This window comes from Schistocerca americana, chromosome 4, assembly GCF_021461395.2.
Source record: "Schistocerca americana isolate TAMUIC-IGC-003095 chromosome 4, iqSchAmer2.1, whole genome shotgun sequence".
NCBI classification, from domain to species: domain Eukaryota; kingdom Metazoa; phylum Arthropoda; class Insecta; order Orthoptera; family Acrididae; genus Schistocerca; species Schistocerca americana.
The window spans coordinates 666,625,679-666,641,722 of NC_060122.1; the positions used below are offsets into that span (position 1 = coordinate 666,625,679).

Consider the following 16,044-nt stretch of genomic DNA (forward strand, 5'->3'; position numbering starts at 1 on the left):
AAGAAAGAAGAGACATGATGCTAGACTTAAAATAACAAAGTTGAAGACAGAAGACTTAGTTTTAGTTAAGACCATGAGAGATCCGAACTTTTAACTGCTGATTTAGGCAGTTGTTTTGGTTAAGGAACATATGAACAAACGGTGACAGAACATTTCCCACTTAAGCGGAGATTTAAAAAGGCTTCCAATTTTCTTCAGTGAACATTTATTTAAGGTTTCAATACTTAATATGTTTGTATGGTCTACCACTGTAGTTGGTTACATGATTTACATTTAATATTTGCAAGCTTACAAAAAATTTTCTAAGTCTCATTCTTAATACTATCGGTTTTTTGGATGTATGAGTTGGCTGTTTCATTCATGTTATTTCTGCCATGACTATTCATGTGTGTGTGTGTGTGTGTGTGTGTGTGTGTGTGTGTGTGAGAGAGAGAGAGAGTGAGAGAGAGAGAGAGAGAGAGAGAGAGAGAGAGAGAGAGAGAGAGAGAGAGAGGAGTTGAGAAATTTCACCCCACGTAATTTTCTGACATATTTGTCCATTAATTCAAGTACCTCCAATTCAGTTACTGGTTAGAACGTAAATTGTGGTGTCTTGTTTTATGGAACCTGTTTCTGTGTATTGATATCAAAAAAACATGTTGCAGGGCAAACAAATGACGACATGGCAAAGTAAGACACAACTGATACTGCTCTAGAGCAGATGGACATTATGACAGAGTGAAAAATGGAACACGGAACAAAAGCCAAAAGATAAGACGCACTTTATTGTAAGACTTTTTAATAGTCAATTTTGGTAGTTTTATAAATTGATTTGCACAAAAAATTTTCTATGTGGTTTTCCCCCCTCAAGGTTGCATTATGGAACTATCAGATTCCCACCCAAAAATCATAAATAATTAAGTGTGGAATTCTGGGATAGAGTTGTGGTTGTGTAATGCAACAAAGCCAATTAGCCCAGTAAAGGCATTACACAAAAGGCCCTTTGTTTGCAAAAAATGTGGTAGAAGATAGAAGATTTTTTTTTATTTTTTATTTTTATCTTGCACATATAGCTGAGAGTATGTTGTTTTCAACCTCCATAATCCTTGGGGGTTTTTGTGGCCAGAAAACCATGAATTTTTGCACTTTTTTCACATTTTTTCCAATTACTCTGAGACTATGCACCCTACTGAAAGTGTTCCCCATAAAAAAATGAAAGAGCATTAAATTTTGCATTCAAATGGCCTAATTAAATGTCAAAATCGGTGCAGCCATTTGGCCACAATCAGTTGTCAGAGTTTGTTCATTTTTACCAGCTTAGCCAGAAAGTCAGCTTGTAACTCAAAAATGGCTACTCCAAATGAAAACTGTCAAGTTATCGAAGTTGTAGAGCAGAAAATATCACGTTACAAAAGCACCTAGTTTTTCCATTTTAGCATTCGTACACTTGAAAGTCAAAGTAATTACATTTTTTGTTTTTTTAGTAAGTCAAAGTTATTCAATGAAATGAAATTTCCAATACGAAAACATAGATCTGCCCCACCATCGGGAATAGAGATACTTACAGATCTACCTCGACTGATATGTCGTAAACAGCTGAGGCTGCCATCCCCTCCATTCCTCTGTTATTGTTTTCACTGTTAGCCACTCCCACTCTGCCTCTGTTGTGTAAGGATGCATTCAAAACTCCTTGTGTCTAGCAAAATTCTCATTCTTCCTTTGAGTTTACTTCTGTTGTGCAGTCTGTGCATTTAAAATGAGTGCTCCAAATCATATGGAGGTATGTTTTATATGTGACGGCAATTTGATGTGGTAAAAATGAAACAGAAAGAACAGGTAACTCTACTACAATCCAGAAAAGACAGGAAGTTACAGCACATTGTAAGTTATTAACTGGTCTGGCTGAAGTTGAAGTGCACAGTGTTTGTCAGAAAAAAAACTGATTACGTCACCTTTGGCAAAAGTCCCTGCACTGTCAGCATAGAATTCCGAACATACAAGAAGGTATTTGATTTTAATAAACATTGCTTTTATTGTGGCAAGGAAATTGATACCAATTAGGAGAAACTTGGCAGACGTCCCTATGCAAAGCAAAATATTGTTTGCAAAGTGATGAAACTTGAATTAACAGATACTGATATTGGGGTTGCTAAAAGGCGAGATGATGACACGGGTTGCAAATTTTTAGAATGTATCTGTGATGAGGACCTTTGTGCTAAAAATGCTTGCTACCATAGGCTGCTTCTGAGGGATTTTTACCGGCCTATCAGGAGTGGAGGAAAACAAGGAAGTCCTGGATCCACACAGATAGAGGAAGCAATGGAAATTATTTCTTCCTAAATAGAACTAACAGAAGAGTCCCAGTTTACTTTGCAGGAGTTGAATGAACCAAGCTATCAGATCCACAAGAAGAGTGGATGAGAACTGTATGCATTGCTGCAGATATACTTCGTGAGAACATCCGTACCCAAGTATGGGATACATTGCAATTCCTCCTACCTGATGATTTCTTGGCATATGTTCAATCAGTGATCCCTGAATCATTGCTCCATTTCTTTGAGTTGCTGATTTTGAAAAACGTATGATGAGCTCTAGATAAATGGGAAAAAGGTGTCTTACTTTGTCACATGCAGTGATTTCTGAGTGAGGCCTTTGTCATTTCTATATTCGCTATTGATTGGGCTCAGTACATTAACACACAAAACATTCAAATCAAGACCTGGTGTCGACAATCTTAGCGCAATTGGATTTGTAGCTCCGTGTATGGAAGCTTCCCTATTTGAGATGTCCTTGATTGCATGACCTGAGCATCCTAATATAACCAGTGAAGGATTCACGCAGCTCACCTCTGGTAATACTGATTTTAACAGCTGCATGACTGACAGATTGAATACTTCCCATTCCATGATAGGAATTATGGCAGTCTCTTTCTGCACAGCTATGGTGTCTGACAAAAACATTGATCAGGACAGAAGACATTCAACTTGTGAATTTTTGTCTAACATAGCAATGCTTTGCAAAGGGGAACAAAGTCTTCTGAAAGGTACCATCCGTTAAAGACATCAGGTTCTCCATCAGATATCATTTTCAATGAAGATAAAAATGCTGCAGTTGCACAGGAGAAGTTTCTTGCAAATAAGAGCAACAAGAACCACTCGATTTTTATGAGGAAATTTGAGGATGGAGGTATTTAAGTGCTACAGGCAGAAGAGGATGCAGATTCCTTAATTGTGGTAACAGCTATTTCCCTAGTTGCTGAATCTGACAGTGTGGCAATTTTAAACAAGGACATTGGCGTGCTGCTTGTCCTAATGGGATGAGCAAACAACTACGATAAACTTATACTTCAATAAACTGGGAAGAGGGAAATCAGCAAGATTGTGGTACTCCAGTAATTCTTTCAATTTCGATCCTGCATTTGCCCTTTTCAGCCATGCCTTCAGAGGATGAGATACCATATCCTCTTCCTTTTGACCAAGAAAAAGGGAAATTACCAAACTTTATGGAGCAACAGCCACACCTCATAGTGCAAGTTGCCGAATTTGTTAAAGCCTCAGTGTCTCAAAACTTAATAGCCTAGGCTGGAGAACAACTGATGTTAGCACTGTATGGGAACTACAACTGTCCTACTTTGGACAAGCTTAGGTACGAGCTTTTTGTAAAGTTTGCCTCAAGAAAATCTTTCCAACATGAAAGGCTACCACCAACATCAGACACAGCAAGGTGGCACTTATTGCAATCCTGCCATCAAGTGCAATCTTGGCTGGTGAAGAAAACTGATCCATGCCAGTGGAACAGGCTTGTTTTCCACGATAACATGAAAGATATGGCACTCACATGCTACTGAAGATGGTTTCCTGCACACGTGAAAGAGGGTGCACAGCAGTGTTTGGATGTCACAAATCTGGACTGAACTGCTCCTTAACATGCAAACACTGTTGTGACCTACCTTGCGAGAACACCCCAGAAATTGGACTCAACAACAGAAAATATGTTCCAGGATGAAAAAGTTGGTGAAGGTGCCGCAACGAATCCTGAAGATCGGATGCTGGACTGGGACCTGCCACAGTCTCCCACATGACCTCGATGGACTTGAAATTTGATTAAATGTTAATCACTGTTATTTAAGTTGTTTTTAAATGTTGTATCACTCATGTGTAAATACATATTGACCGTTACTATATACTTGGTTTTCATTTTAGCAACCCACTCTAACCAATTAAGGCAGGGATAAAACAATACACATGAATGAAGAAAATTAAAAAGATATACATAGAGAACACACATGTGCTCATTAGAGAGCAGTCCAGTGGAAATTTCATTTCATTGAATAACTTCAATTTAAAAGAAAAACTACAAAATAGAATTACTTTGGCTTTCAAACTGGAAAACTTGATGATTTTGTAACATAATATTTCATGCTTTACATCTTTGAAAACTTGACATTTTTCATTTGAGTTGTAGGCATTGGAGCCGAATTTTAGCCAAGTTGAACGATGTTTGATGACTGATTACGAGCAAATGGCTGCACCATTCTGATATTTAAGTAGTCATTTGATGCAAAATTTAAAGCTCTTTTATTCTGGTGAGGGTAACAATTTCAGTAAGATGCACAGTTCGCAAGTGATAGGCGAAACATGTCAAAAAGTGCTAAAATTTCTTGTTTTTGTTCCCACCCCAACCCCCACAAAAAGTTGTCCTGAAGATTATGTAGGTCGAAAACTTGGAATTGACGTACTCTCAACTATATACACAAGATAAAAAAATAAAATCTTCTACCTCATTTTTTTTGCAAGCGAAAAGTACCCTGTTACTAGACTAAATAATGTAACAAGAAACATATGACAGCAGAGGGTATAAATCTTTCAGTTTGATAAGAACATTTTTGATATATGCACAGTCACAAAAATAAATTATTCCAATTTAAATATCAGAATTAATGTCACAGCATTTCATTAAAATTCTTGTAAATCTATCTTAGTATTTGTTTTGAAGTTGTACCAGCAATTAATTATTATCAATAGCGTTATAAAGTCTTTGACCTCTATGAGAGACTGCTGTTCTTATTCAGTGAGAGGGAGGTATAGAGACTTAGTGGGAATACATTATGGAAAGGATGCTCTTTGTGAGGCACTTGTTGCAAAGGGACTTTATATTGTTTTGTAGTACTCCTGAAGACAAAAGTACTGAGTGTGGAAATACTAAACAATATATCTATTTAAAGTTCAGAAACTGCATTTATTGGAATGATCATCAGAAGTTAGCTGAATAACAATCCTTTGACCATTTAATATTTCTTGGTACAAAGACAATGAGACCAACAACGAACAACCAAGATAAGTACCAATTTAGAATTATAGATGTGATGTGGGACTCAACACAAATTAATTACGAAATAATTGTCAACATCTTGTTTGAAGATAGATCATTGAACAGGCAATACTGGAGATCTCTTTAACAGTATGTGATCATTACATGAACAAGTCACTAACGTCAATATGTTTGGTGATTCCTGCAGTTGCCAGAACAGGAATATTAATTTTCAGTCATGCTCATGAATGTATTTCACAAGCAAAAACAATGTAGTATTAAGCTGCGGGTTTTTTAACATAAGTTCCTTGAACCTCTTGATACCCACATGGAGGCCAGCTCCACTCAAAAGAAAAATGAATACAAATTCAAAAATTTCTATATCTAGGGATTGGGGCTAATTTATCATATTAGTGCCAAGGAAACCACAGTTATATGTAGTCTAACCAGAGCAGAATGGTTTTCTTATGCTTTGGGAATTACTTTGTCAATGTCATGTTAATAGGAAACAAAAGATTTTGGGATAGTCAGTTCTTTGGCTATTGATAAAATACTTACCCCACATGTGTTATTCACCTGGGAATATATAGCATACATTTTCCTTCAGTGCTCAAAAGGCATTCAAGATAATAAATCTAACAACAAGAGGCAAACATCCAGTGAGGACTTGTACCACACTTACATGGCACCTATATGGTTATCTGCAGAAAGGGGCAAAGACCAGCAGTCATTAATGACCCTTACACATCCACAGAGAATGGCATTTTACCAGTTGCCACACCCTCCAGGAGTTGGTGTACAGTTCTTAACAGATGAAAGTGATGGTTAACAATGTTACAGCATGAAAATTACATTTTATTTGTATTTTAAAGAGTTATTTAGTCTTTCTCTACAGTGGACTGATACGCAAAGTGATAATTCCACAAGAAGAAATATTGTAACACACAGCATTATCTAATATTGTTTCTCATTGTATCAAAGTACAGGGATAAGAGTGAAATGTAGAACATGCACAAAGTTTAAATACAGAAGTACTTGATTTTATTCTAGTACCTAAAAACAGCAAAAACAGGTAAATTTTGTAATTAATGTACGTCATAAAAACAACTAGTGTCTGAAAGTTACTGAAATTAATTCAATACAAAGACAACCACTACCAGAAAAATTACAATTAAGAGTAGTGGTAGAGAACTTTTAGACAGCACAAATACAGCACTTATTACCATAAGCACCAAATACGAAACTTTAGAATGAAGTATTAACAGTATTGAAGCAGATTCTCTGAATTTTAATGCTCATTTCCCACAAATTAGATTTTTTGATACTGGTTGTTCTTGCATTAAGCCACAGATATAAGAAGAATGGGATTCATACCCCTTTCTGGACATGTTGATCTTGAATTAAATGTGATTCTACAGAACATTTAAGATAAATGCTGGAATATTTCCTTCAGCAAGACAGCGGCATATGTCCCACCTCATCTCTGTCTGAGCCAATGACTATAAGCTAGTCTTGTCTGAATAACTGTGGGTAACTATAACCTAGTCAGTTCTCATCCCATACAATAAGTCTTTCCTGATCTGCAGTTCTGGGTGGCTTTACCAAAATCTACCCCTTTCCCTAGACCTCTCGAGTTCTTTTTCTTCACCCTTCTTCCTTCCCCTTCATCCCTTCTGCCTGAAGAGGAGCCACTGGCTCCAAAAGCTTGCCAATTACAACAGTCTTTATGCATGTGTTCTGCCACTGCTTGATGAGTAGATTTCTTTTCTATCCAATTATATAACTTAAGTCAATTACACATAATGTAAGTCAATTACACATAATGTCACTGTAAAATATCTCTTGAAAAATTTACTATTACAACTACAGGTATTCTGTTCACTTTTCACTACCAACTGTGATATACTACGCTCTTTACAATCTTGCTCTTGAGTGCCCCTTCCAGCTTGGCACTCAAAAGAGCCACTACTGATTGTGATACATCGCATTTAGGAATCTTATAGCTGTGGTGCCAGAGATGTCCCTCTCAGCTTGATGCACCAAGCAGCAAATTGTGCCACCTGGGCCTTAAATCAGCCCTGTATGTAATGTATTCATATTATTCTTAATAGATAAGACACATAAGCATGTGAAAGTCTGAAGTCTCTTTGCTGTGCTCTTAAAACAAAATGAAACACTGTTAATAATGTGAAAGTATTTCTGATAGTTTACTTCTAGATTTAACACTTTACAAGGCCAGAGCTCGAAAAAAGTACAAACTGTATGGAATGCAGTGACAAACACATCTCAAATATACAAATCCTTGAAGAAATTATATCTTACCCATTGTTCCTCATTCCTCCATCACAAACTTAACATCTACTTTTACCTTCTCCTCCTCCTCCTGACAAAAGTATTATCTCTGAGTACTGAAAGATTGAGATCATTATTTCATTAGCAGTCTGTCAGCCCCTTTCCAATTTGTTTTGTTACAGCAGTTGTAAGCAGATGCTCTTATTCCGTGCCACAATGTTTTCATTCAAACTAATTAGTTCTTCCAAATGTTCTTTCTGATGTTTGTGACCTTTACTAACTTTCTGCATTACTTACCACAACTAGTTTTGAAAGTTTCAGGGATATCATTAAGAGTGGAATCTTGAGAAATACATCTAAGTGTGTGTTGCCAGTGAATCTAACTTTACAGGTTTCAAACATCTTTAAAACATGTACATGATAATCAATGCAATAAATCACGGAATAGCCAACCTCAACTGTCAGCTGTTGCAGTGGCTTCAGGTCTGCAGGGATATGAATGCTGAACAGCTCTTTTCCTGTGAGGCCAAGAGTCTCTGCATTTTGTCCAGGTAAGTACTGCAAGGGCAAAAGTCCCATTCCAACCAAGTTGGAGCGATGTATCCGTTCATATGATTCTGCAATAACAGCCTTCAAGCCCTAAAACAAAAGAATCCAATGATAAGACAGAAATTTAATTAGAGAGAATTTATAAAAGCTGTGCATCAATTGTCAAAACCCACAAGTGACAATTACCAATGAAGAACACCTAAATCATAATCAGCCAAATGTGACACCATTAGCTTTTCTAACTGGGTTGAGGAAATGGGATGAGAATGGAAGATCTGGAGTGACATTCTTTGGTTTCAGCTGCTATTTGTGTGCCCTTTCCCTTTTCTTCGCCCTAAAAGAAGTAATATTGGAAAATTCAAAATCTTAATAGACTCATTGTGGGTGTGTCTGGGGGTCTTGTTTAGTTTTTATGCTTTCGATGGATGATAAGTGAAAATAAATTCTATTGGATGTGCTTGGCTGCCTTACTGACAATTAAGGACACAAAGTACACACAACTGATTTAAAACTCAAAATAAGAACTTCTTGTGATTGAGTTTACATATTGTCTGATTACAGAAATAACTGAAACTCTTAATATTATTACAAATACTTCAACTTTCCAAAATCTGTGTTATAACATTTTACTTATTTACATGAGTAGTATTTCTAACAGTTCATCATACATTCTAGAATAAATTCCTTTTCTAGAACATGAAAAATTATACAACAGAAGAATAGAAGTTTAGACTGCTGGTGATAAAGCTTATGCTAGGTGAGGCTTTACTACATAAATGACCAATTAATGTAAAGAAATAAAGTACCCGTTTGCTCACAGAATACCCCCCCCCCCCCCCCCACAACACACACACACACACACACACACACACACACACACACACACACACAAAAATTACCTGCATGGAAACATTGTTTTGGCACTATAACTTTAAAAAGATAGTAAAGCCCTTAGCCTTGTTTGTGTGCTTTTCAATGACAAAGCCTTTGCTCTTCAGTGAGTTGTTATTTTTAATCCTTAAATTACACAGCTTTGAATGCACATTTCACATTTTAAGACATTTAATAGAAACAAATACATCTGTGACTACAAATATGTACACTTTTGCAGAAGGACTTGACAAAATTACTTTCTGTTTTTCATATTTGCACATATCTTTGTGACTACTGTAGGATTAGTTTCAAAATGAATGTATATTACTTAAGTGGGAGCACTCATGTAGCAGGAGAGAGAGAGAGAGAGAGAGAGAGAGAGAGAGAGAGAGAGAGAGAGAGAGAGAGAGAGGGGGGGGGGGGGGGGGGGGGGGGGGGGGAAGCATGCGAGTTCTGTCAGATAGTGAACAATTCACAAAAATTATTTGTGAAAAGGGAAATTATATTGTTGTTTCTAAATAAGTAGTAGATGAAATTCAGTAAACTGGCACTCAGTTTTTATTCACTAATTCCTATTAAACACTGCCTTGTTCTCTTTTTAAATGCACACCTTAGCGACTAAGTTACACTCATATGGAACAACGAATCTGAAAATTTACCCAATTTCAGTATATCACTGTGACAATTGAATTAGATTCACTGAAATCAATGAAGATGAAATTAATGATCATTAACTGACCTGAAACTATATCCATGGAAAGCAACGAGAAATGCTGAGCCTGCAAAATAATGAATATGTCGCCATTAATGAAGATTTGTGCAATACTACACTCGTACCAAGATTTACTATTTTTTGCTTGCTGTCACCTTATTCATTAGACTAACTAAAAATGCTCCCACTTTCCTTTGGCACTCATATTTTGACCTATGCTATCCAAACACAACAACCAGATGTTACAAGAAGTTTTCCCATACGGTATTGGGAATAGCACCACTGTGTTGGATACACTCATTAAATTGCAGGTTAAGCATTTTGTGCAGTTTCATTCATACCATTTCACGCATTACATTTTCACTAATTTCATTCCCACCGATCTATATCAGAAAATTTAATTCATTTGATTTTTAGCTCTTGTGGCACCAGGGTAAGACCGTCCTCCACAAAATCTATTCCCCATTAGTGCTAATGCCTTGTAAGAAAACCTCTGGTTGTAGTGTAAAGAAATGAAAAGTTTTGAGTCGGGCCTGGAGATATGCTAAGAGGATGTAATGGTTATGACAACTGCTTGCAAAAAATCAGTAAGTTTCAGTGTCCTGATCTAGCACACATCTTCATTAGTCACAACCTATTTGTTTTATCATTAAGGTTGGTATACAGTGTTTCACTCACATCTATAGCTACAAGCCTACTCTGCAGTTTACATTTAAATCTTTGGGTTTGTAGAACACTTTCAGACTATTTCTCGATTGTTCCACTCTTGAATAGCACATGGTAACAATTAAACATAAATCGTTCTATGTGGGGTCCAATTTCTTTTACTTTGTCACCATGGTCATTTTTCCCTATGTAGGCGAGAATCAACAGAATATTTTGGCATTCAGAAAAGAAAGTTGGTCAATGAAATTTCTTGAAATGACCTCGCATTTGTTTTGATGACTGCCACCCCAACTCTCTTACCACACCCAACTTCCATAAACAGCCAACAAAAAGTTCCAAACATAATTTCAGAAGGAATTAATTCACAGAAAGTAAAGACCTGACTGACTTACTTACCAAAAGGTAAGGTCCTTTAGCTGCCCAGTCTCTTGAAGATCCTGACCCATAATCTTTACCAACAAGAGCTATGAGAGGTGTTCCTTCCTGTTTGTACCTTTCTGCTGCATCAAATATATCAAGCTGGGGCAAAAAAAACAGAATTGAGTTCATTTGATTACAGTTGTACAAGTGGACTTCTTATCTAAGTAATAACAAAGGAAGATCATCATTCACTATATTGTATAGGAGAAAAGCTAGTTCTATACATAAGTTTTCCAGAGCAACTTTATGGATTGCTAATTAGATGTAAATTACAAAAGTAATCAATCAGCAAATAACAAAAAAATATGCAAAATTATTAATAATATACATTGCTTAGCATTTGATATTATAGGATTTAACAGTGGTGAGGCCAGAGTAAGAGGTAGTGGGAGGGTGCATGGGGCAGATTTTACAGTTGGGACCATTTCAGGTGTAGGGACTAGGGGGTAAGGACAATAAGTTGGAAATGTCATATGATTTGACTAGAACCTTATGGAGATGAGAAAGACGATGGAAGGAGATAGTGGGTAGTGTTGGGAGCTCTTGAGTGATACTGGATAACAATGGGGCATGTCCGAGTGGGACCTGTATTAGACAGAGGTGTTCCTCAACACCCAAAAAGTGAGCACTTTGCTTGTTATGGATTTACTGGCAACTCATTGTAGCCCGGACTCACGATGAAGAACAATTTAACCACTGCACCCAACTTAAATTCATCTGGTCATTTTCCCAATCCAAAGCTATCTTCCCCGACATACTTACACTTGGAGACCTGTCACCTATCCATATCAAACATTCCCATCCCTGCAGCCAAGGCATCCATGGCAAGCAATTCTGCCCCTCCACTGAATCATCCAACATCCACACCAAGAACCTCTACCAGGGTTCTTGATGTATTACTTTGCCAAGGCTATGACTTTTCTAATCAAGCCCTGAAATAAGATCCTCTGTTCATGCTACGCTTCCCCTATAATGGCACAGCTCTACATTTATATCTACATCAACATATATATAGATACTCCACGAACCACCTTATGATGCACGGTGGAGATTACCCTGTACCATTACTGTGGTGTCACCGCCAGACACCACACTTGCTAGGTGGTAGCCTTTAAATCGGCTGCAGTCCGTTAGTATATGTCGGACCCGTGTGTCGCCACTATCAGTGATTGCAGACCGAGCGCCGCCACACGGCAGGTCTAGTCTAGAGAGACTCCCTAGCACTCGCCCCAGTGTACAGCCGACTTTGCTAGCGATGGTTCACTGGCTACATACACTCTCATGTGCAGAGACGACATTGGTGACGAGTGAAAACAGTGTTCTTATCTATCCTTCCCTGATTTCGTTGTGTAATGGCTTCGTCACAATCTCCACATGCACTGTCCGAATTTTATCGCTTTTAGAATCAGCGGACGCATGCATTACTGGATGCCCTTACAACAGCTCATCCAGGGTCAACGTGCAATGCAAAACAATGCGACAGCTGCCACTCCACCGCAAACGCAGCCACAACACGCAGTTGCACTGCCCATCCGACCTTTTGATGCTGCACTGGAAAGCTGGACAGAGTGGTCACGGCAATTTGTATTCCATCTCGCCGCCTACAGAATTCTAGGTAACAAGTGGCAGCCTTTTCTTTTGTCGTCCGTCTGTGTGCAAACCTACCGTGTGATAGTCAAATTATTTCCCCGACGCGACGTAGCGACTCTGTCCTATGAAGAAATTTTGTCTGCATTAGATGCATATTTCAAACAATCAGTCAATGTAGTTGCAAAACGGTATACCTTCTTTCGTACAAAACATACGGCAGGTCAGACTAATCGGGAGTGGGTTGCAACCTTGCAAGGCCTTACTAGGGATTGTGCTTTTGAGTGTCAATGTGGACTCCCGTATTCAAATACTATGGTACATGATATAATTGCACAGAAAGTTTCTGATGTTTGTATAAGGGAACAGATTTTGAAACTAGTCAATCCCTCCCTTCAACAAGTGATGGACATATTGGATCGGCAAGACACACTTGACTTTGTTCAGGAATCATTTGAAACTTCACCAGCCATGTGTAAGGTTAACCGGCCCACCAGGCGAGCTGCACAGAGCAATAAACAGCCCTCACGCCCAGCTGCGCCGCTGCCGCCAGGCTCGCAGCCACGTGTGCCGCGCCGGCAAGCAAATGCAGTGCTTAAATCATGCCCGTGGTGCACTGGTAAACATTCATGTGAGAATTGCCCGTCACGCCAAGCTACTTGCTTTTACTGTAATGAAAAAGGACATGTTCAGATTGTTTGCCAGAAAAAGCTCAGATCGGAAACTCCAACCATTCCAGGCCCTTTGCTTCGCGCCTGAATCGGAATCGAACCAAGGATACTCAGACTCACGAAACTTCGCTCATGGACATTCTTGTCATTCATTCCACTCCGCCCACAGTGCCACTCTCTCTACCAGTGAATGTGTTCGTCCCACAAATAGTGTGCGTCGACGTCACCAGAACCCCCGTCAAGTCGCAAGTGATTTTGTACCAGTGTCAGTTCACGTTCCACGAGACAGTAGCTCTTGTCGTCAGCAGGACCATAAACTTTTTGTAGACTTGGACATTAACGGCAAAGTGATACCATTCCAGCTCGATACCAGAGCTGCAGTTTCACTGATCAATCAAGACACGTACAAACTGCTGGGCACACCTCCGCTGCGTGCTGCAAATGTTAAGTTAACTAGCTATTCAGGTCAAGAGATCCCTGTGTTAGGACAGTGCAGCCTTCTTGCAACATACAAAGGACAAACAAAACTTGTGTCATTTTATGTCCTTCATTCTTCTTCTGCAGTGAACTTGTTTGATTTTGATTTATTTCAGTTGTTTAACTTGTCTATAGTAAATCAGGTCCTATCAGTGAACCAGACTGTGCCTTCAGACAGTGTTTCTCGTCTATGTGAAGAATTTGCAGACATTTTTGCACCGGGCCTCGGTTGCGCTAAGAACTACAAAGCACATTTGGAACTGAAAGTCAACGTGCAACCGAAATTTTTCAGAGTGCGCAATGTTCCCCATGCATTGCATGATGAGGTTGCAAAAACATTACACGATTTGGAATCACAAGGTGCAATTGAAAGTGTGCAGGCTTCTCTCTGGGCATTACCCTTAGTAATTTTGCCAAAACCTTCGGGAAAATTGAGACTTTGTGTCGACTTCAAGGCAACAGTGAATCCGCAACTAGTGATTGCAACTTTTCCTTTACTCCACCCGGAAGATCTTTTTGACAAACTGTGCCCGGGCAAATATTTTTCGAAGTTGGACCTAGCAGGTGCGTACTTGCAAATACCGGTGGACGAAGAATCCCAGCGCGTTTTGGTGGTTAACATGCATCTTGGCTTGTATCAATTCAAACGACTGCCATTTGGAAGTGCATCCGCCCCTGCATTGTTTCAGCAAGATCTACAACCTATTTGTGCATCAGTACCTACTGCAGCAAACTATCTGGACGATATTGTGCTCTCCGGAAAGACAGAAGAAGAACATTTAGCCATCTCAGAACATTATTTCAGGTCTTGCGACAAAATGGTCTTTGCTTACGGAAGGACAAATGTGTGTTTTTTGCTCGTAACTTGCCATACCTGGGCCATGTATTCAATGCCCAAGGCATACATCCCAGTCCCACACACCTCCGTGCCATACAAGACTTGCCTTCACCGTAGAATTTGAAGCAGCTATAGAATGTGCTTGGAAAAATGAATTATTATCACAAATATGTGCAGCATGCCTCTTCCATTTCAGCTCCGCTTCATCGCTTACGCCGTAAAGATGTTCCGTTCGTCTGGATGACGGTATGCGGACGCGCCTTTCGCCGGTTGAAATAGGCGTTGCTTTTCAATACTTGCCTTACGCCATATGATGCCCGGAAGCCCTTTTGTTGATGGTGGATGCATCGGATTTCGAGATCGGTGCTGTGCTTGCGCACAAAGATGGATCGCACGATCGCCCTATTGCCTTTGCGTCCAAATTGCTCTCGTCTGCGCAAAGAAATTATTCACAGATTGAGAAAGAAGCATTGGCTCTCGTATTTGGTGTTACAAAGTTTCATGACATCTTGTATGGTCGTCACTTTACCATAATCACAGACCACAAACCTTTGACATCGCTTTTTCATCCCAACAAGCCTGAAATTCATTCGCTGGTCTATTTTTCTCTCGCAGTACCACTACAATATCTTGTATCTGTCCACTGCTAAGCACGGAAATGCCGATGCGTTGTCCCGGTTGCCTGTTGCTGAGGATAGGGCATTTGATTCCTCCGAACTTGCTTGCATGTTCATTGATTCGGAAACCGATGACGTGGTCCAATCGTTTCCAATTGATTTTCATTGTGTAACTACAGCCACAACTGCCATCCCCGTCCTTGCTACCATTCTGCGTTTTGTTGCTACGCAATGGCCCTTGTCAAAGGCACGGATCGGACCCGTTGGTTCACCGATTTTTTGCTCACAAGGAAAGACTTTTTGTTCGACGTGGTGTTTTGCTGTTGCGTGCTGATAATGATTAGTCCAGGGTTGTGGTACCACGTTGGTTACAGTCCTCTGTCTTAAAGCTTCTCCACCAAGGACATTGGGGTATAGTGAGAACGAAACAACTTGCTCGTCAGCACTGTACTTGGTTCGGAATCAATGCCGCGATTACCACTATGTGCTCTTCTTGCATGATGTGTGCCGAACAACAATCAGCACCACCGCGGAAATTCTTTGCATGGCCAGCCACTTTCCCTTGGCAACGCTTACACATCGATTTTGCTGGTCCATTCTGGAATGCTCGATGGTTGGTTGTGATAGATTCAGTCAGTAATTTTCCTTTTGTTGTCCGGATGTCTTCCACGACATCATCTGCCACCATCCAAGTGTTATCTGCTGTCTTTTGCATTGAAGGTCTTCCACAGACAATTGTTTCCGACAATGGCCCACAATTCATGTCCGCAGAATTTCAGTCATTCTGCAAGGCCAATGGTATTCAACATCTGACGTCTGCGCCACTTTCGCCACAGTCAAACGGTGCCGCTGAACGATTGGTCAGGACTTTCAAGTCACAGATGTTGAAGTTGAAAGAGTCGCATTCCGGGAGGACGCGTTATTGCTCTTTTTATCCTCATATTGCTCTCAACCCCAAGATGGTAGCTTGCCAGCTGAGTTGCTCCACTGTCGCCATCATCGAACCTTCATGTCTTAGCTACATCCGCCGCATTCGGTTCCTGTGCAGCGGCA

The 16,044-nt window shown here is 39.5% G+C and overlaps 1 protein-coding gene across 1 annotated transcript in view; it reads right to left on the minus strand.

The window, feature by feature from the left end:
- The window catches only part of LOC124614011 (cytoplasmic aconitate hydratase-like), a 321,152-nt gene that overhangs the window by 29,453 nt on the left and 275,655 nt on the right, over positions 1-16,044 (minus strand). Inside the window, exons 16-17 of the mRNA XM_047142827.1 lie at positions 10,778-10,900; positions 8,035-8,220 (exon numbers count right to left, since the gene is read on the minus strand). Coding sequence (XP_046998783.1) covers positions 8,035-8,220; positions 10,778-10,900 — 309 coding nt within the window. The remainder of the gene's footprint in view (positions 1-8,034; positions 8,221-10,777; positions 10,901-16,044) is intronic.